Source organism: Amblyomma maculatum, chromosome 6, assembly GCF_055883805.1.
Source record: "Amblyomma maculatum isolate TAMU_Amacu chromosome 6, ASM5588380v1, whole genome shotgun sequence".
NCBI classification, from domain to species: domain Eukaryota; kingdom Metazoa; phylum Arthropoda; class Arachnida; order Ixodida; family Ixodidae; genus Amblyomma; species Amblyomma maculatum.
The window spans coordinates 14,676,322-14,697,062 of record NC_139349.1 but is presented as its reverse complement, the minus strand read 5'-3'; the positions used below and the strand labels follow the sequence as shown (position 1 = coordinate 14,697,062).

Here is a 20,741-nt window from a genome sequence, read left to right as displayed (position 1 = left end):
CGTTTCATGTCACGTTTAGGAGCAATGCTAATCGAGCTAGATTTATTGGGTCAACCGATCTTTCATATACTCTTTACTGCTTGAGCGGCTACTGCGGAAGTTCCCACACCTCCACTGGGGTTCTATTCTTAAGTATCCGTTATCCATTTCGGATCCATTTACTCTACACTGGCTACTTTTGTTGGATGACAATCAGGTAGGGTGTTCAAGCGTCCACTACCAGGCAATCGCATTTAAGCATCGCCTACATGACTCAACCACCTGTTTGCCGGTATGTGCAGGGAGTGGCGATGGCTTGTCAACAGCGGAAGTTGCTATCCTGCAATTTCCATGACTGGGCGTTAGTTGCGTTTTTCTGACGCTGCCGTTATGCTGACATTAAAATACAAGATAAAATGGACAAATGATACCTATGGAATAGGGACTTAAATTATGTCTCATAATGACCTCATCGAAAGTTGCTTTTATCAACAATTATATAGTCCATTTTTCGTCACTAGGTTTGCTTACTGTAAGCAATCCCTGCTATTCCTAAGATCATATTCCCATTTATTATCGGCAGCAAAATCTTACGAGATGCATGTTTTCAAAACAAAAATATTTTAGCGCTGTTTCACTAAATAAGTTGACAACTAATTTATTAGTATATCGTTGTCTTCAAGTGGGACAGGTTCTTTCACACTTGCATTAACCTCAGGTGACTGAATCGAAATAGTTTTTCTTTACCTGACGGCATCTCGTAAATATTTGCCGCAAGGAATATCATCCGCTTGTTGCCCAAAGTCTGCCGTTGTTGCACGGGTATTCCCTTACTCTACAAACGTGTTCGGAACTCGCACGAAAGGCTGCCAAAGCGAAATATTTTCGGCTGGGGCTTGAAATTCAGAAGCTGCTCGTCTTCGCCCAATTGAGTGAGTTGCAAGTTGAACAGTGTACAACACGTGCGCATACCACCGCTCTTAATCTTTTATCTTCTGTTAATAATCTCCTTTTAGTTGATATTCTTTTGTTAATGCAAACAACTGAGAAAAAAAAAAGATTGCGTTAACCGCAGCAGCTCTTAACAGCTAAACAGCGTCCGGCGGAAATGAAACGATCAGGGAAATGAAGGAAAGAAAGGGGCGAAAGAAGAAAGAACAGGGAAAGAAAGCACATCGCTCACATCGGCTAATCGGCTTAGATACTTTGCGGCTATCCAAGACACTCTGTGTGCAAAAGACTGCAACGTGTGCCCTTACTCCGTAGAATGCCCTGCCGCCCCCGCTGCTATCCCCGCGTCCCCACATACAAGACAGGAGGAGCCGTGCAGCGCGTTCCGGTTCGAGGCTATTTTCCTCCTCGCCACGAAAACGGTCTATATACGACACCGTTTGATAGCGCATGGCTACAGTACAGTGTTCTGGATGGAAAGCTTTAGCATGGCCACAGTGCCGCTGTAGCATGGCTAGCCACGGCCGATCTCGAACGAGAGCGCTTGCGCTCTTCCTCGAGTTCGGCCGGGGGCTAGCGCGACAGTTTCGTTTGCTTAAGAGTGCGTCGGATTTTCAAGCTGCTTATTAGTGCGTAGCACTACTAGCCGCAGTCACGGATTCCACCGCTGTCTGCCCGAAGCCGCTCTCTCTCTCTCTCTCTCTCTCTCTCTCTCTCTCTCTCTCTCTCTCTCTCTCTCTCTCTCTCTCTCTCTCTCTCTTTTCGTGAACTTGAAGTGGAGAAAGAGAAGGTGGCAGCCCCGCCGGGGTGGTGCAGTGGTAAGACGCCCGACCACTGTGCCGGAGCACCCGGGTTCGAACCCGACCTCGGCGGCTGCGTTTCGATGGAGGCGAAACGAAGAGGCGTCCGTGTGCTTTGCGATGTCAGCGCACGTTAAAGATCCCCAGGTGGTCGAAATTACTCTGTAGCCCTCCACTACGGCTCCTCTTTCTCTCTTTCCACTTTCACTCCCACCTTCCTCCCTTCCCTTACGGCGCGGTTGCGGTGTCCACAGAAAACAAGTGAGACAGTTACCGCGCCTTTCCCTTCCTATAAATCAATCAATCAATCAGAAGGTGGCAAGAGGGATGGCTGTTCCTGTCCCTACGAGTCTGCGACTGGTACATGGAGGATGGAAACACTGATAGGTCAACGCCGCTTGCGGCGGGGGGCTAGCCTGCCACCAAATTTTTATCTGTTGTAGGCCATCATTGCGCCCGCCATTGCTTCGGTGGTGGACGACGGCTGTTGCGACGCGCGTCTTTCTCTCCCTTTTCTTTTTCTTTCTTTTCTATTTTCTCATCTGTCCGCACGAGACAGCGGATGTGGCTCAGCTACAAAGCCAGTAGCAGGCCTGTGCATTTTCCTTTCCTTCACCTTCAGTCGCAACTACAACAAGGTACCCACGGCGGCTGCGTTTCGATGGAGGCGAAACGAAGTGGCGTCCGTGTGCTGTGCGATGTCAGCGCACGTTAAAGATCCCCAGGTGGTCGAAATTGCTCCGTAGCCCTCCACTACGGCTCCCCTTTCTCTCTTTCCACTTTACTCCCATCTTCATCCAACACCACCTAGACGAACTAGTGGTGTTGGCGATGCTTGTTTTCGGCGGAGAACAAAGAAGAAGACCGACGCAAGGACATCGCTGCCACAATGGGAAAGGTGAGAGGTCATACCTGACAGCGACAAAAGGAATAAGATGCGCATTTTGAAACTCAGGGCCGGTGAGCTGACACCGACTGTACAAGGGCAGCGGCCGGCATTATCGTGCGGAATTGCAAGCGCTGATTTGTCTATCGGCTCTGTTCCTTTTTGGACCCACTGAACATTAAATTAAAAGCAAAGTACTTTCAAATTGGACTTGTTTACGGCAGCGAAAGATTGATAAATGAATTAATAGGCTCCCGCTCCGTTGCCCGCTTCTCTGATCACATCGTCGTTGATTCGCCTCGAAAGCTTGGATACCTCGAGACGTACAGTATTTGCTTGAAAGCCCCGTAACAAGGCTTCTGGAAGTGTGGAATAAAGCTGCTCGTGAAGGGTGAGGACAAAGTTTCTGGTCATCTGTGTGCATAAGCTACAAGTGGGCAGCACAGTATCTCAGTGCATTTGGCGGATCTTTTAAGGCTGCCCACTAAGCGCACGTCACCCCAAACAAGCCGTACATGAAATGAGTTCAACTTCAGGCACGAATACAGCTGTAATGAAGCCTAGTCGCGAGAATTAGCATCCTGTATCATGTTGGGGGAATGCCGGACGCAGTCCAAGCAAATGGGAGTGAATTATCACAATTGCTAACGCTGCATGACCCTTCATCATTTACTGCATCACCGATTTTCGTGCCTAGCAGTGAATGCGCAACAAGCTCACTTTCCATTACCGTGCCGAACGGTTCCTTATCGAACAATGCACGACAGAAGAAAAACAAGAGGATTGGACGTCTTTGCCGCAGTCATGAGAATGCCTTCAGTATGCTGGGTGCACTGTATACCGCGGTGAATGTCTGTGCAAGAAATATATTGTTTTCTCACATTGCATCGTGCTGTTAACCATGGCGATCACAATTGATTTCTGAGACATTTAGTGACAAACTTCGCTTTTTAGGGATGCGCTGGAAGCAGGTACCTGGAAACCAGGAGAGGAATGGCAGCGATAGTTACAACCGTAAGTCGATCCTCTTTCTTAACCTATAATATTTTTTCGTTTCACAAAAAGAAACCGACGTTAAGGAAGCGTTCTGAATCTGGGACCTCAAAGGCGCTGTTTAATGACGCTAAAGTCAAGGTAACTATCGTTTTCTTTTTTGATGTCCTCATGCACTATACAGGAAAGCGAGACATAGTCATGCTGGGGGAGCGCATCATTAACTCTCATTCGGCATGCCGCGAGAATATGGCGGCGCCTCATATTGAGCAATCACCCGTTGTCGCATGCAGATGATATCCCTGGTGCTGCTTTTGCTCCTGAACATCGACGGCTACTTCTTCGGACCCTTTCAAATGCTGCACTACTTGAGCTTCTCCTACCTCCTCAACGGGGGTTTCTTCATCCTTCACGGTATCATGGGTGACATGGACCCGACGAGGAAGTATGTGAGTACCTCACCCCCATACGTGGGAGGAGAGCGTCAACTTGGCGCGGCAGCTCACGCAATCGTATCGAGTGCTCGCGCTCTCGCATGTGTTGTCGTGACGCTGGGGCTACGTCGACCCGGCCTTCACTTGGTAGCGTGCAGAGACTCGGGTTGAAGAAGGACTGAATCTTCGAAGTTGGTAAAATATGTACAAGCAGGTTTACTGGCACTTTGAGAAAACGTATTTACAAGAATATTTACATGAAGAAGAAGGGTACATCAGCAAAATGACAAGCGTTAAGAGTTCATAGCGAGAAGCGACTGGATGAGCCGTTTACCCAGGGCCCAGAGCGACATTTCGTGCTCTGCAGCGTCCTTAAAAACCCCCTATGTCCAGCCCCTCTCTGAAGATGCTGACCAACCAAATCCAGGGCACGCCCCTCAGGTATCGGCATCCAATCGAACACATCACTGCACTGATGGTCTGAAGCACTGACTGGTCCGGCATTCATTCGTTGGGCGTGATCACTTGTTGGCGGGAAAAGCTTGGGAACGGCGAGGAGAGGAGGTACATTTCTATTCTTCAGCAAAGAAACCACAGGCTGGTTCTGGGGGTTTTACTTCTCAGAAACCCGAGTGCACGTGGCGCCGCATAGGGCTCCCAACATGGTCCCTTTTCGACAATTGCAAATCTTTCCTGCATTCCCGGGAAATCACTTAATGGCCGTATGAGTCATGCTCTTCTCTTGTCCTGCACGTCAGCGGACATGTCACTCTGTCGTCTCCTTTGGATAGGAGGCATTCATCACTGGAGGATAGCACTTCTCGACTGGAAGGGTGAACAAAAGAAAGCACTTCCTGCTATTTCCCGCAGGGGGACGTTTCTTTGTGTTTTTCCAGACGTTCTCTTGACAGGGCCAATTTGGCATTTGCAGGTTGTCCACAAAGCAAAACATGCTTACAAAACAGGATTCCTGGAAACAGGCTCACTTAGAGCCAATGGACCATCACCACATATTCACAAAACTTTTCCATGCCCACAGGCGAACAATAGAGCGCGCAAATGCGGATGCTTGGTCGTAACAGCCTCCTCCCCCGCCAGAAGAGACTCGGAGGGCAGCAGCCGCAGCTGCTGCATGAAGAGACGACTTAATGGCCTGCACGTGAACGCTTGAAGCTCGCTGTTGCTTGTCGCGTTGTCTTGATTGTTGTAGGCCAAATTGCTTGAGCTATCTGAAACTCAACCACATGTCGAAGCAAGCACTCGGCTCCCGTCTGAAGAGACCAGGTCAAAAGAAAACTGCCATTGTTGTTCGAGAAAAGCCCACTCTCAAGACGTTCAGGACCCACGTATGCCTCGAAAACCAAACGTGCTGCTTTACATAGTCATCTATATTCAAGCGCACGAAAAAAAAAAAAAAACCTGATTATCAATTTGGATACATGGTGAGGAACATCTCGGACCGCTTAGAAAGAGCGGCTAAGCGCGTCCGCATTCCCATTTAACTTCCCCTTTTTGTATCTTATTTCAAAATTGTACTGCTGTAAAATCAAGCTCCACCTAAGAAGGCGACTGTTCTTCGATGTCGCAGTTTGCAGCCAAGCCAGGGGACAATGGTCCGTCTCTACGGTGAATTTGGCCCCTCCAAGATAGCACTGCAATTTTTGAATGGCCCATACAATGCAAGCGCATTCCTTCTCTGACGCGCAATAAGCCCTCTCTCTAGAACTCAGTTTTCTGCTCAAGTAGAGCACGGGGTGCTCATTACCGTCGTCATCTCTCTGGCAGAGAACAGCACCTAACCCTCGATCACTGGCATCACACTGGACCGTGAATTCTCGGCCATAGTCTGGAGCTCGCAATACCGGACGGCTAATCAGCACAGCCTTCAGGTTTACGAAGGAGGCTTCCTTTTGTTCGTCCCAGACTACATTTGTCGGTTCTGTCTTGCGGAGAGCGTCGGTCAGAGGGCTAGCCAAAGCTGAATAGTTAGGGATGTAGTGATTGTAGTACCCAGTCAGACCCAGGAATGCTCGAATTTCCGTCTTCGTGCTCGGCCGCGGGTAGTCTGCTACCGCAGAAATCTTAATCTCGCTGGGTTTCCTGAAACCTTGACCTACATTGTGACCCAAGTAGTCCACGGTCGCCCTTGCCAGGCAACATTTCTCGGCCTTTACGGTTAGTCCAGCTTGACGCAAAAGGCTCAGTACAGCTCTTAGATGTACCATATGGTCCGCCCATGAGTCGGAAAAAACCGCAATGTCGTCTAAATAAGGCACCGCGAATGTTTCACACCCCTTTAAAACCCTATCCATGAGTCGGGAAAAACAAAATGGAGCATTTTTGAGCCCGAAACTCATCATTGTTGGCTGGTAGCTGCCCGTCGGAGTGACGAAAGCCGCGTATCTGCTGGCGCGTTCAGTGAGCGGTACTTGCCAGTATCCTCGAGTAAGGTCCAGCGTAGTCACATATGCCGCTCTACTGACCTGTTCTACTCTCTCCTCAATATTCGGAATAGGATACACTTGATCCCTGGTGAGAGAATTTAGCTTTCGGTAGTCTACCACAGGCCTAGGGTCTTTACCTGGAGCTTCTACTAAGATCATAGGCGAAGCATAATCGCTTTCCGAGGGTTTTATTACTCCCAATTCCAGCATGCGAGTTACTTCCCTATCCAGAATTTCTCTTTGCCTTGGAGAAAATCGGTAGCACCTTGATCGCACTGGCACGTCTGAAGTCAGCTCAATATCGTGCTCAGTCAAATCAGTTCTGCCTGGCCTGTCCACGAAGCAGGCCTCAAACTCTGTTATTATCTCGCCCAGATCGGACAGCTGGGATTTCTTTAGTTCTCCTCTCTGCTCCGTCTTTTTGAGAAGCTCCTGAGCGTTGCTTCCTTTTCCGCTGAGGCAAATCAAGTTGTCCCCCATCTCCTCGGGAAGGTTTAACGTTAGATTTACCACGGCTTCCCTCTGCACATAAGGCTTCATAAGATTGCAATGATAAATGCGCACTTCTTTACGCCTACCGGGAATTTTCACTGCGTAGTTAGTGTTAGAAAGCTTTGCAACGACTTCAGCCGGTCCTTCCCACTGTACTTCGAGCTTATTCTGCCTTGAACTTCTCAGCAACATCACCTGGTCCCCGATACAAAACGTCCTTTGACGGGCTGACTTATCATAGTACACCTTGGAACGAGCCTGGGCTGACTTCATGCTGGCCTCAACGAGTTCCTTAGTGTTATGTAAGCGATTCAAGAGGTTCAGAATGAATTCTACTACTGTTGGGTCTTCTCCGCGCCCCTCCCAGGCTTCGCGCACCATTCGCAAAGGTGAGCGCAGTGACCTTCCGTACACCAACTCGGCTGGGCTAAATCCAGTGGATTCGTGCGGCACTGACCGCAAAGCGAAAAGCGCTGCAGGCAGGCAGGTATCCCATTCGCGCTTGTTTTCATAGCACAGTCCCCTCAGGACTCGTTTGAGAACAGAGTGCCATCTTTCTACGCTGTTGCTCTGCGGATGATGGATCGAGCTATGCACTACCTTAATGCCGCATCGCTCGAGAAATGAGGTGGTGAGGACACTCGTGAAAACGCTACCCTGATCACTTTGTACCTCGGAAGGGAATCCAACTCGTGCAAACACTGACAGCAGCGAATCCACTACACTCTCGGACGTCACCTCGCGCAGCGGAACAGCCTCTGGAAACTTTGTGGCTGGGCATAACATAGTGAGGATATAACGGTACCCTGACTCGGTCACAGGAAGTGGCCCAACTATATCTATTACTAACCGGTGAAACGGCTCGGTAATGATTGGTACTAACACCATCGGAGCTTTCCACTTATCTTGCGCCTTTCCAACCCGCTGGCACGTGTCGCATGACCGTACAAAATTTTCCGTGTCCTTAAAACATCCAGGCCAATAGTATTCTTGCAACAGCCTCTGCTTTGTTTTCTTTATTCCAAGGTGACATGACCACGAGCTGCCATGGGAAAGTCGCAGTAAGTCTCCGCGGTACTTTTGGGGAACGACTAATTGGTCCCGCTCTACTCCGCGCTTATCCTTGAATAAGCGATACAGCACTCCCTTTCTCATCTCGAAAGAAATATTGTTTGCTGTCTTAGTGGCGCGGTGGCGCTCCCTTATCTCCTGTATATTGGGATCATTGGCTTGCTCTATAGCTAAGTCCTCTCGGGTTCCACTTAAAAGTCTCGTGAGATTACTAGACACTGGCGGCAAGAGGTTACTCTCAAGAACGTCCTCATTCCGCGTCTCATCAAGCTCACTTTCAAGTTGACTTATCTGAGATGCCTCGCTCTCAAAGTTTTCTGACCTGCTATCTTCCGCATTTACCATTGTTTTAACTGCCGTTTCCTCCGCTGTGGATTTTTCTGGAATGAGCAGTGTAGCTAGTTCTCGCGCCTTTGAACGTGTTAAGGCTTGCACAACTCTGTCTCCGAAAAGGATGCCCCTCTTTCGCAGCAGCATGTCCGATTTGTTGGAGAACAAATACGGATAGCACTTAGGAAGCTTTCCTGAAACGGCAGCCTCGGTTGTTAATTCGCCGAAAGGGCCCTCGATGACCACGTTCGCGATCGGCAAGCACACACTCTGTTCCTCAACTACCTGTCGGATCCATGCACACTGTCCTGTATAGTCGGAAGGCGATACATACGCCGGATGGACAACATCCATCGTTGCGGCCGAATCGCGCAGTACCTTGCAAGGCTTCCCGTTGACTACTAGGTCATGCAGGTAGGGTTCTAAAAGCTGCATATTTTCATCGCAGTCCCTGACATACGAGAAAGCAATCTTTTCTTTCCGGCAGTTGACGGCAATGTGACCCTGCTCATTACACCTAAAGCATGTGAGCGGCTTCCTAGCCTCAAGCTTATTCTTTGTGTTCTGCACGTTGGTCACTTCCCCACTTTTCTCACTGCCGTCCTTTCTAGGGAATTTGCCTGAAGAAACCTTCATTTCTTCGTTTCCAACTCTAGCAAAGTGCCTTTCCTGACGGTTTTTCACACTGAACTTGGGATTGCGGGGCCTATCCACTGCTGGGTTGCTGAATTGTCGGCGCGAAGCATACTCCTCAATAAGTTCGGCAGCTTCAGTTGCCGACTTAATTTCGCCTCGGTCCTGTAACCAATTTCTTTCTTTTTCTGGGAGGCAGTTATAAAACTGCTCCAAAAGAATTTGCTCGACTACAGCGTCCCTATCACTGTAGGAATCTGTGCTCTTTAGCCACTCGCCCAAATTAACTCTTAAATTGTACAGGAATTCAGGGTAACTCTCGTCCCTGGACTTAGTAGCTTTCCGAAAACGTTGTCTGAACGCCTCGGCGCTAAGCCTATACTTTCTCAGAAGGCAAGCTTTGACCTTCTCGTAGTTGTCCGCGTCCTCCTTGCTTAGCCGCGCGACAACCTCCGCTGCCTCGCAGGGCAGAACCGTCAATAATCTCTGAGACCAAGTGTCTCGCTGGAAGGACAGTTTTTCGCAGGTTCGCTCAAAGTTAGCCAGATACAGACCGATATCCCCTGATATCACATATGGCTGCATGTACTTTGACATCTTGAAATCTGCCTCCTTGTTGAGAAGAGGTACCGCTAGCTGGGGACAATTGCCCGACCTCTTGCTCAACTCTAGTTCTAATTTCCGGAGCTCAATTTCTTGGTCCAGCTTTTTTGCTTCTCTTTCACGCTTCTTTTCCTCTTTTTCCCACTCACGTTCGCGCTCCCTTTCCTCTTTTTCCCTCTCAAGTTCACGCTCACGCCTCTTTTCCTCTTTTTCCCGCTCTTTCTGCTCTTTTTCCCGCTCTTTCTGCTGTCTGAGCTGTTCCTTTTTTTGACCGATGAGGTTCCATGCTTCACTGAGCTCCTCATCATCGGCTCCCAAATCTGTGATTGCCTTTATAATCAAAGGTTTTCGTGCCAAACCACTTGTATCAATTCCCAATTCCTCACACAATTGCAACAGTTCCGGTTTCTGCAGCTTTTGTAGGTCCATGATCGCTCCGAGTGTCGGCTACTTCCAAAACAACAGTGCAAACTACCAAACCTAAAGGCGTTTCCACACTCTCTTTACCAGTTCTAAAATCTAACCCTGTTCTAGAACCTGGTCCACATCAGAAGAAAAGCCAAGCACTCACCCACACATGCGATCGATGTTCCGAGCTGCCCTCTTGTTGGCCGATTGTTGCTCCTGCTTGTTGCTTGAGATGCCACCTCCGATCACAAGGTGTTGTGGCTTGTAGCTTCAGATCCACCTCCAATCACCAGATGTTGTGGCTTGTAGATTCAGATCCCACCGCTGGTCACCAGTTGTCGTGACGCTGGGGCTACGTCGACCCGGCCTTCACTTGGTAGCGTGCAGAGACTCGGGTTGAAGAAGGACTGAATCTTCGAAGTTGGTAAAATATGTACAAGCAGGTTTACTGGCACTTTGAGAAAACGTATTTACAAGAATATTTACATGAAGAAGAAGGGTACATCAGCAAAATGACAAGCGTTAAGAGTTCATAGCGAGAAGCGACTGGATGAGCCGTTTACCCAGGGCCCAGAGCGACATTTCGTGCTCTGCAGCGTCCTTAAAAACCCCCTATGTCCAGCCCCTCTCTGAAGATGCTGACCAACCAAATCCAGGGCACGCCCCTCAGGTATCGGCATCCAATCGAACACATCACTGCACTGATGGTCTGAAGCACTGACTGGTCCGGCATTCATTCGTTGGGCGTGATCACTTGTTGGCGGGAAAAGCTTGGGAACGGCGAGGAGAGGAGGTACATTTCTATTCTTCAGCAAAGAAACCACAGGCTGGTTCTGGGGGTTTTACTTCTCAGAAACCCGAGTGCACGTGGCGCCGCATAGGGCTCCCAACATGGTCCCTTTTCGACAATTGCAAATCTTTCCTGCATTCCCGGGAAATCACTTAATGGCCGTATGAGTCATGCTCTTCTCTTGTCCTGCACGTCAGCGGACATGTCACTCTGTCGTCTCCTTTGGATAGGAGGCATTCATCACTGGAGGATAGCACTTCTCGACTGGAAGGGTGAACAAAAGAAAGCACTTCCTGCTATTTCCCGCAGGGGGACGTTTCTTTGTGTTTTTCCAGACGTTCTCTTGACAGGGCCAATTTGGCATTTGCAGGTTGTCCACAAAGCAAAACATGCTTACAAAACAGGATTCCTGGAAACAGGCTCACTTAGAGCCAATGGACCATCACCACATATTCACAAAACTTTTCCATGCCCACAGGCGAACAATAGAGCGCGCAAATGCGGATGCTTGGTCGTAACAGTGTAGCTGTGACTGAGAATTCCAAGCACGCAGTCAGGTTAAAACATAATTCATCATCAAGCCTTAAATATGCCTACAGCATAGCTTTCGAGATTGTTTCATTTGTAACTAGCGGGCGAGGTATGACATAGGCGTCCAAACAAGGAAAAAATCAATTCGACATTATTATTACGAGTTCCGCCTATACAATCGAGGCTGCATGTACATAAGAGGTCAGCATTTGTCACGTACACGACACTGAGGACCGCCAGTGTACGAGCTGTTGAGCAAGCCGCAGGAACTCAGCTTCAACTTGGAGAAAACGCGACACAAATTTGCAAAACGTCGCCAAAATATTTTGTTGGCAGATATCAAAAACAAACATTTCCGAATTATTTTCTGATGTCCTGGCTGGTATCACACTCGATAAACAGAGAAAGCCGACTCTATAGTGGAAGACAGCAAAACTTAAGATATTACGAGCTTGACTAACTGCACTTCATCTGTAAAATGTGAAAGCGCAGTAGCGGAAGAAAGACGCCCGTACGAAATCAGGATATAAGTTATTCTAGCCATAAATGATTATGAAATTGCCTCCGCGGATATCTGAACGATCTTTGCAAGCCTATTTACATGTGCTGAGAACTATACGGGCACTGTTTTGCTCCGTCGCGCACCAGCCTGGGCAGCGTTGCAACTGGCCTCTGGACCTCTTTCTCTTTTACTGTCATCCTCCTCCATTTTCCCTAATGGCGTGACCGAGGTACACACCGAACAGTGAGATACATTCTCCGCCTTTCATTTACTAAACACCATTTTTTTTCTCGTAAGTTGGGCTCTGCATGTGACTTAAATACGGGATTCGGTACTAATATTTGAATTGGGTTAGATTGTTTGGTTTTATCATGCCGAAGCGATTAGCACTATAAGAGACGTCGTGGTGGAGGGCTTCGGTGTAGTTTAGACCACCTACAATTCATTGACATGCACTGAGATCTCACAACCCACGAGTGCCTTGCATCTCGCCTCCATCACAATGAAGTCGTCGTGGCCCCGATAGAACCCAAGTTCCCCGGCTAATTGAGTAGTCGAGAGCCTATGTCATCGACCTTCAAGACAGCGTCTTTCAGACGTTTGTCCTGCGAAAAAGTGTGCTTAAATCACGTGACATAGATGCTTAATGATAAACTTAAGTCAGATTTAATGATGTACCTCACCGCTCAAGCCGAACAAAATGGCTGAATGTGCTTCCGCACTATGAATACGGCACAAAACTACGAAGACATCTGCCTATACATAGGCTGCTTTATGCGAATTAAAGTCTTCTTGTGGGCGGCCTTGATTATTATTTAGGTTTGCACCGGGAGGGCTGTATAATAAGTATATGCGATATATTTTTGAGCTGACATCTGATCAACTTTTGAAGAAACCAGACAAAAGCTTCAACTTAAAATGCTGCACAGTCTTGCCATGTGTAATTTCACAGAGGAAACAGTACAGAGTACTCATAGTCCATGATAGTCGCTTAGCGGTGAGAAAGGTTCGCCCTCGATTTAACGTCTGGAAGCACTTCCTCTATGACAAACGGCCACTGGTGCGAAAAAGCAAGTAGTATATATGCAAGTCTAACATTGCACATCGATTTCCCAATTATTGTGTCGCGTTTTACAAGGTATCTGTTGTGTAAGAAATCTCGGCTGAACATCAATTAAATTTACGTCAATGAAACAAACGCCAAGCATCAGAATAGTTTTTCAGCACAGTCACAAGTCAAACAAGTGAGTCCCCCTTTTGCAGAGCGAAGAACGAAGCCTGCTACCGAAAAAAAAAATAAATAATAAAACTGGGCTGCATATTTTCTGGACCGTATCACTCCAGAGCTGCAAAGCCAATTTGACGCTGCTTCAGTTCAAGCTTCTCACCTTCTTAGTGGAGCTCCACTCTGCTAATTTAGAGGAGACCTTAAAAAATGCGTCGTTTTGGACATTTTTCACAAAAGGATAAATTAATATCAGGGCGCGAAACTCGGGAATCGGCCGTGGATACGCTAAATCCATGATTCTATTGATCAGTTGAAACAGGCAAAAATCTATACGCTGTGGTGTATGCTGCTGGCAGTAGCTGTGCACGGGCTCGGGCTGGTCCGAAAGCCCGTACCTGGCCCAGCCTGCGGGCCGGGCCCGGAACACTCGGAAGCCTTCTGTCTCGGGCTCGGGCTGAGCCCGGACTAAGGCATATTTGTCTCGGACGGGCTGGGCCGGCACCACGATCCCGATCTAGGGTAGCGCAGCACATATGCAACTTTGCGAAAGCGCGGATATAGTTTGCGACGGGCGTCTAGAATGCACAGCATCTTCCCGTGTCCTCCCCATTCCCGTGTCCTCCCTCCCGTGTCCTCCCCGTTCCCGTATCCTCCCCAGTTCTCTTTGCGTCGACTCGCATTTCTCCCACGCCTCTTCGCTGTGAACGAATCCTTGCTAGCTGTCAGTTACCGAGCAGAGGCGCCGCTTATACGCTAGTGAGTGTCGAGTTTCGCATGCCTGCTTCGGTAACTCCATCTCAACGCGTCACGCTATCGCCTATCCTCCGTCTCTGTTTTGGTTTGTTTCTACTTGAGTTTCCTCTTGTTTCTTGGTTCAAGCCATGCAGTGGCGGCGCCTTACGGTACCGTGAAAGGCACACGGCGATCGAACCAGATTTGGCGAAATAGTACGACCTTTGTTTAGATTTAGAGCTAGTGCACTCTTGGAGAAGCAAAGAAGCCGCCTTTAGTCAAAACTTGCTTTCCTTGCTAAGAACGTGTTAGTCATTCCAGCCACAAGTTAGAGCCCCGAAAGAAACTTCAGCGCTACCGAATATATGATCAGGGAACGCCGCAGACTTCTGGAGCCTTCATTAATGCATCACATCTTGTTTTTGCATAATTTCGAATCATAATGCTATGTATGTGCTACGCCGCTATATCTTTTAGAATTTTTCATCTTAAACGTGACAAGTCAACATTTGAAGATGTTAGATCGACTCATCATCCTGAATTTATTTCTGTATCGCCGCTTTACCTTCCATTATAGCATGTCGGATCGGGCCGGTCCGGGCCCGGGCCTTAAGTATGAGCTCCGGGCCGGGTTGGGCTCAGGACCTTTCAGTGTCGGTCCGGGCCGGGTTCGGGCACAAATGTTCAGCCCGTGTGCACCTCTAGCAGGGTATGCTGTGACTGCAATAAGGTACTGGCGTTAGTCATGGACAGCAAGTAGCGGGAGCATATATCCCATTTGACATGCTGCTGAAGGCTTAAGCTTGCTTATGAATTACTGATCTGATGTAGCTAAATTCATTATTGATGTTTATGCTTTTTAGCGAATAAATCCATGTCGTTCGAACCTTAATTTTTTTTTCCAAAAATTTTATAAGTTTTCATTTTTTCGAGGCATTAAAATTTTCGGAAATTTTGCACCTCTTCAGATTAAGTGTCCCTAAAGGTTTTCGTACACACTACCAGAGGCAGAATGCAGCAAATAATTGGGGAATACAAGTGGTTTGGGCGCCCGTCTCGGCTGCGGGAGGTGGTCAGTTCGAAACCCGCCGCCGGACACCCACCGGTAAAATTGGGTACAAGCGTCCCCCGGCCTGGCGCCCGGCTCTTTCAGGGGTGTGCGTTTGGAAGAGGCTCTGCTAACCCTGCTGTTGTGCTCCCTCGGAAGCTTAGTTTCGAACAACCAAAAAAAAAAAATAAATAAAAAGGGCCACATAATGGGCTGTTGCCACGCAAGGCGGACTTCTTGTTGTCCGATGGTGGAACGAATCACTGCCACATCGGCGCAACTATTTGGGCCGTGGCACCTTTTCCCAAGCATTTCACTCCAGAAGAGCCGAGCACCAGGCCGGGGGAAAGCTTGTACCCACGGCGACACCAGGGATCGAACCCGGTACCTCCCGAATACGAGGCGGATGCTCTACCACAAGGCCACCGCTTCGGTCACTTTCAAAAAAAAAAAAAAAAAAAATATGCGCAAACCAGACGACACGGAGGGGAGAAAGACGAACACATGCGCATGAAATCATGCACCAACTAGCCCCGTTTACGTTTAATGGCATTAATGACTTTCGTGTTCGGTTTCTCTTGCTGATCCTCGATCGCGTACTGGCACCAATTGCTACTCGCTTAATCACTAATTCCTTAATTGGAGCCTCTGTTATTTCACACATCATCCCTCTAGACGGGGCAGGATTCGATTGTTTATTGATGCGATACAAATGTAAGCCTCCACAACTACAAAAATGAAAGTAAATACTAAGTTTTTAAGCCTGGCTTGAACCTATTATAAGAGCAAAATTCCGTAAGTTTTTGACGACTTCGTTCTCTTTACCAGCCAATGCAGCTTCTCCGGGGGTTATATCAGCTGCATAATCACATCCAGCCAGACATTTTCGTCTCTCTCTACTAGAAAGAGGACGAAGGAATGCTCCAACATTATCATCATTCATGGGCACTAACGGTGTGATGCGAGCGCGCAACGAGCTTCATCGTATAGCACAGGACATGTGGTAGTGACTTCACACGTAGCGCCGCCAGTGACGTCCACAGTGACGTCAAAGGTCATCAGGGTTAAAGGTTACAGTGACCAGTGATCAGGCGACCTAGATATTGTCATAGCACACCAGACATGGCATGGCTAGACAGCGCGAAACAGCAGTCCAAAAAGGACCTTTCATTTGAGGAACCGCCAGCTAAAACGCAAGTTAAACACCGAGTAGTAAAGCTTTAGCTCTAAAACTATAACGCGATTGCGATACTCAGCATTGCAAAATAGAACGCAAGCACTTACGTTGCAAAATACGTAGACTGTTTCAGTGGTATGAGCGAGAAGCATACATCCATTCTGTCAACGGTACAGCGCCATAGTCCACAATTGAACAGGCGGGCGGATTAGTGGGTGGGTGGTCATATTATGATCACCTAGTTAGGTTGCCAGAGCATGCATGCAGTTTTAAACCAACTTTGTGGGCAGCATCCGCATCCTGAATTTCGCGAAATTCAAGGCTCATGGGCTTGAATCCCAGCGGCGGCATATAGTTGTCTTTAATGAAATATCGGTTAAGACCTCTTTCTCCGGAAAGTCCAAAGCCGACATTGTGGCCTAAAACATCTGGACTTCCTCTGGCAGGTGGTGGTTTACAGGTGACGATGACTATGTACTGATTGGCTGCCGGTTTGTGTGATGTCCCGAGACTACATGGGATGGCCGAGTTGGCAGACTCCGCAGCATCCTTGCATCCCAGGCTATAGACAAACTGTCCATTCATAGGTGTTATCTGTGTCCCGTGGTTCTTCACACAATGTGGCAACTTGCGACGCTATGCAAATGAACATATGTGAGCTCCAGGCATAAATTAAGGGGTTACTGATTTAGCGAGTAGCAAAGTACGCGAACGAGAATCCGCAAGGGGAGCCGCAGGCTCAAGAGATGAACTAAGCTGCAGAAAGGCAAGGCATGCCAGCGCGCCTGCATGTAAGTCGGGAGCCATATTTTTCTTCTCCCTAAGCGTTCAGACAATCCACTCGGCGGAAATTGTCCTATATTTTGACGTTAACAGTACCAGAGAAGCCTCGAGGAAGCTAGCGACATTGATAGAGCAAATTTGCGCGAAGAAGATGATGATTATGATGATTTTATTTTAACTGCACTAGAGCAGCCCTGCCAAATATTTTCTTTGTGTTAGGATACTCCAAAGCCTGCTAAAAGCGCAGTCGAGTCCAAATTTTCTGAGCACTCTTTCTTTCTGAAAATCAAACCAAGCTTCATTAGATCTAAGAGTACCATAAAATGTAAAATATACAAGCGAAGGAGTCGGGCAGCTGTTCCGGGAAGCTGTGCCGGGGAGCTGTGCCGGGTAGCTGTGCCGGGAGCACCGGTTGGTCTTGCTTCTCCCATCCCCCTCTCATTTTGAAGCGAAAACAGTACTAGCCTCGTTGAGCTAAGGTCATCGGCGTGATAAATTTGATATGTCAGTCACGTGACATACCACGCGACTCGCGGCCGCAGGTGCGGCGCGCAGAGCCAGAGGCACTCGCTCGCCATGCATCTACGCGAAACTACGTATTTCACCGCGTCTAAATAAAGCGCGAGGCGTTTGCTTGACGTTTGCAGACCCCGTCCCGGAACCAGTGCTTCGACTGTGTATCGTAGACGCCAGGCTGAATCTGATGATCCTTAGGACACAGCATGCATACATACTGCCGCTCATTCTCTCGCTATAAATGAGCGAGTCAGCCGCGACAGTCTCTTATATGATGCAAAACACGTCGTTTAAACGAGTCTAACCTGGCTTAGCCACACCACACAACTAAGTATAACAAAGGTTTAACTTGCATAACCGGGCTTAGCCGAGCTAAGCCGCAGCCATTTTTGCCCTCAAAGGAGCCAAACACCAGGCAAGGGAAAAGTGTGCACGAATTAGAGAACCGTATAAGCAGCCTCGTGAATATAGAGAGCAGACCCTGTACCTTTCGCAAAATGGCTGGGATCCTCTAAAAAACAGGCCTCGGCTCCCAAAACCTGGAGAAGCTGTGACTGGCGACGTTATCTCGGCTTTATTTTTTCCAGATGGTCACTTACTACGGAAGCGGAGCACTGATGTTCCTGGTCAGCGGCGTCCTCGCCGTTAAGTACCATAACGACAGGGTCATCCTTCTGGCTATTCTCGTGAGTGCCGCTTTATCTTCGAGAAAACTTGCTCAAAGGAAATACCTCTCGTAGTCGCAAATGGCGCTACCGGTTGTGACACGGAGTCACAAGTATATTGAACACACTCAACACAGTTCTGCTGTAAGTGTCCATTTGCATGTGCAAATAACAGATGTACGAAAAAGAGCACTTAGATTGCACGCAACAGCATTCTGTTATTTGGGTATGAAACTTGAAAAAAAGGCATTCACAAGATCCCTCGTCTTGTGCGAACATCTCTTGCTCGGGGTGTAATACTTGCCGGCGTGATGACAATACGTTTATACTTCATATTGCTTGGGCGTGTGCTCAGTGGCCATCGAATAGACTACGACTCCTTCAGTGCACACGCTCAGGTGTATTTTATGCTTGCGCGGGAGTGTTTCGCCAAAGGACTAATCAAACAGAACTCACATTGCTTGAGCTACGTGCGTTTTTTTTTTAATGTCCTCGAAATGACGTATGCTGCGTACTACGCGCAATCTACGGAGAGGTTCTCGTTATCGCATTTGACTTGCTGGAGATTTAGCAGTCCTGTAGCGACTCGACACGAGAATCCAAATCAGAGTCCTCTCCAACACGAATTGAGCCCGTTAGGTTTGATATCACTCCGTAATTGATGAAACTGGACAGGTGCCAGAACAGCAAGCTATCCGAAATATTCTCTTCTGCCTTTAGCGCCACGAAGCTGCTGCTGTCAGGCAGTGTCGTTATACTTTGATCTGACAACGTGTGATCAAATACTTCTCTGAATAATACAACTAAAAGGTGTGGCCTGTAACGATCGTGTCATAAAAGGCGAAGTCTGACTAGATTTTTTTGTGACCTGTGTGAAAAAAATATTCTAGAGGGCATTTTTAACATCTAAAGTGCGATGAGGCGCTTAGACCTCCACTACAGCACCTCTGTCTCCCTCTCTTCTCGCACTCTTATCTTCCTCCCTTTCCGGCGTGATACATATGTCCGTGGAGAATTGTGACAGATACTGCGCCTTTTCTATCCTGTAAATCGATTTGAAATGCCGCTTATGCCTGCTGTACGAACGCCTCCTAGGCATCTGGGTCTGCTTCTGCTTGCTGTGTGGTGCGGCGTTCGAGGAAGCGCCAAGTGAATGGCGCCGCACAGACGCCTGGATCAGACGCCCAGCGGGGTCAGCTTCGTCTATGCATGTGCGTGTGCGTGTGAACAACTTTTATTTCCACCAGAATCGAGGCCCCCTACTCCCCGCCCCCGGTGGTGGTGGTGAACTCTTTTATTGCGCCCAAAAACAGGGGACCAGTAAAAGGACCGGTGGCGCTGACTTAGAGGAGGTCGGCGGGAATCCTTTGGGATGCCGCGGCCTCCACCGTGCGCTGGATAAGCCAGCGTTGGTCTGCTGGCTCGGAAGTACACAGGAGAGACTCCCACGTCTCTGGGGTGTTTGTGTTGTCTGTGTTGTAATGTGTACAAGTCCACACCATGTGTATGAGTGTGGCCGGAGTTGAGCAGTGTTTACACATGGGGGCTATCTGATCCGGAAAGATCCTGCTGTATAAGAGGGGGTGTGGGAAGCTGCCAGTTTGTAATTTGCGCCATTGGACGGTCTCGCGTATTGTTAGATCGCGGTGTGCGGGAGGATATGTGCACCTTTGGAGTCGGTATAGTGCTGGAGTATGTCCGTGTAAGTGGTGAGTAGAGAAGCGCGTGAGATATATATTAGGGGACGGGGGCCGAGACTTCCGCTATTAGAGGCAGGCAAAGAGGTCTCGGTTTCTTGCGGCCTCTTCCGCCAGGCGGATGGCTTGCTTCTGAAGAGTTGGGTCCTCAATCCGCAGAATGGTTACCCAGGCTTCTCTACTATTTTTTTCTTAGCCCCTGGGGAGCTAGCGCATTCCCAAATTACGTGATTGAGGGTCCCTCTTTCCCAATATTGCTTACATTCATCGCCCTGTCTTTCATCTTTCTGGACGTAATAGTATAGAGGCTGTTAAATTACCGAGGCTATGGAGACGAGGACGCCGCCAACTACAAGAGAGAACACGTGAGGCTGTATTTGCCGTCAAAGGTGAAAGGTCAAAGGTCAAGTAGTGGTACACTGTAGGTGATACCATGGCTAAGCTATATACCCACCACTGTAATCTTCGGCTCACTGAAGGTCAAGCGGCTAGACAGGTTGACCTTGGCTGATGCATGGCGTAGCGAAGTTTTTGCCTCAGTCAGCAGCTGCTCGACCACAGTTACAAGAAGTAAACCCCGCTACTTTGGCATGTGTGGCATTTTTTTGCGCAGCCTTAAAGCTCTTAACAGAAGAAATAATGTAACTAAGTGCTAAAACTTCAAAACCTAATATTCCACCTTTTATCTTGATTTTCCAGTGCCTGGCTATTTTTCAAGGAGTCTTCATGTCCATGCTAGCTGCCTGCGTGACGATGCTCTAGCCGAGTTGCAACCACGAGTCAGAAGCCTGTGTGTGAAATGGCCTTCGTTGTGGTCAACTCAGGCGATCGCCTCGTCATTTCCCTGAAAATTTCTCTCGATATCACCGCTTTACGTCGACTCAAAGGCACTGAGAGATGAAAAAAAAATAAATGTGTCCCGTCTGGTACCATCTGATGTCTTCGGGCCAGACATCGACAGAGGAGCAGATTTCATGCATTAAAATTGTTCCATTTGTTGTAACTTGAGTGAAACTTATATACGCAGCTCTCTTGGGAATAAGTAGGT

General features: G+C 48.4%; 1 protein-coding gene across 1 annotated transcript; it reads left to right on the top strand.

The window, feature by feature from the left end:
• The first annotated feature begins 3,575 nt into the window (after positions 1-3,575).
• On the top strand, positions 3,576-20,587 carry LOC146185130 (uncharacterized). The gene is made up of 4 exons (XM_084605477.1): positions 3,576-3,630; positions 3,903-4,058; positions 17,919-18,017; positions 20,393-20,587. Exons 1-4 carry the CDS (start codon positions 3,610-3,612, stop codon positions 20,453-20,455), a joined length of 339 nt encoding a protein of 112 aa, XP_084461603.1. The 5' UTR covers positions 3,576-3,609; the 3' UTR covers positions 20,456-20,587.
• Positions 20,588-20,741: the final 154 nt, after the last annotated feature.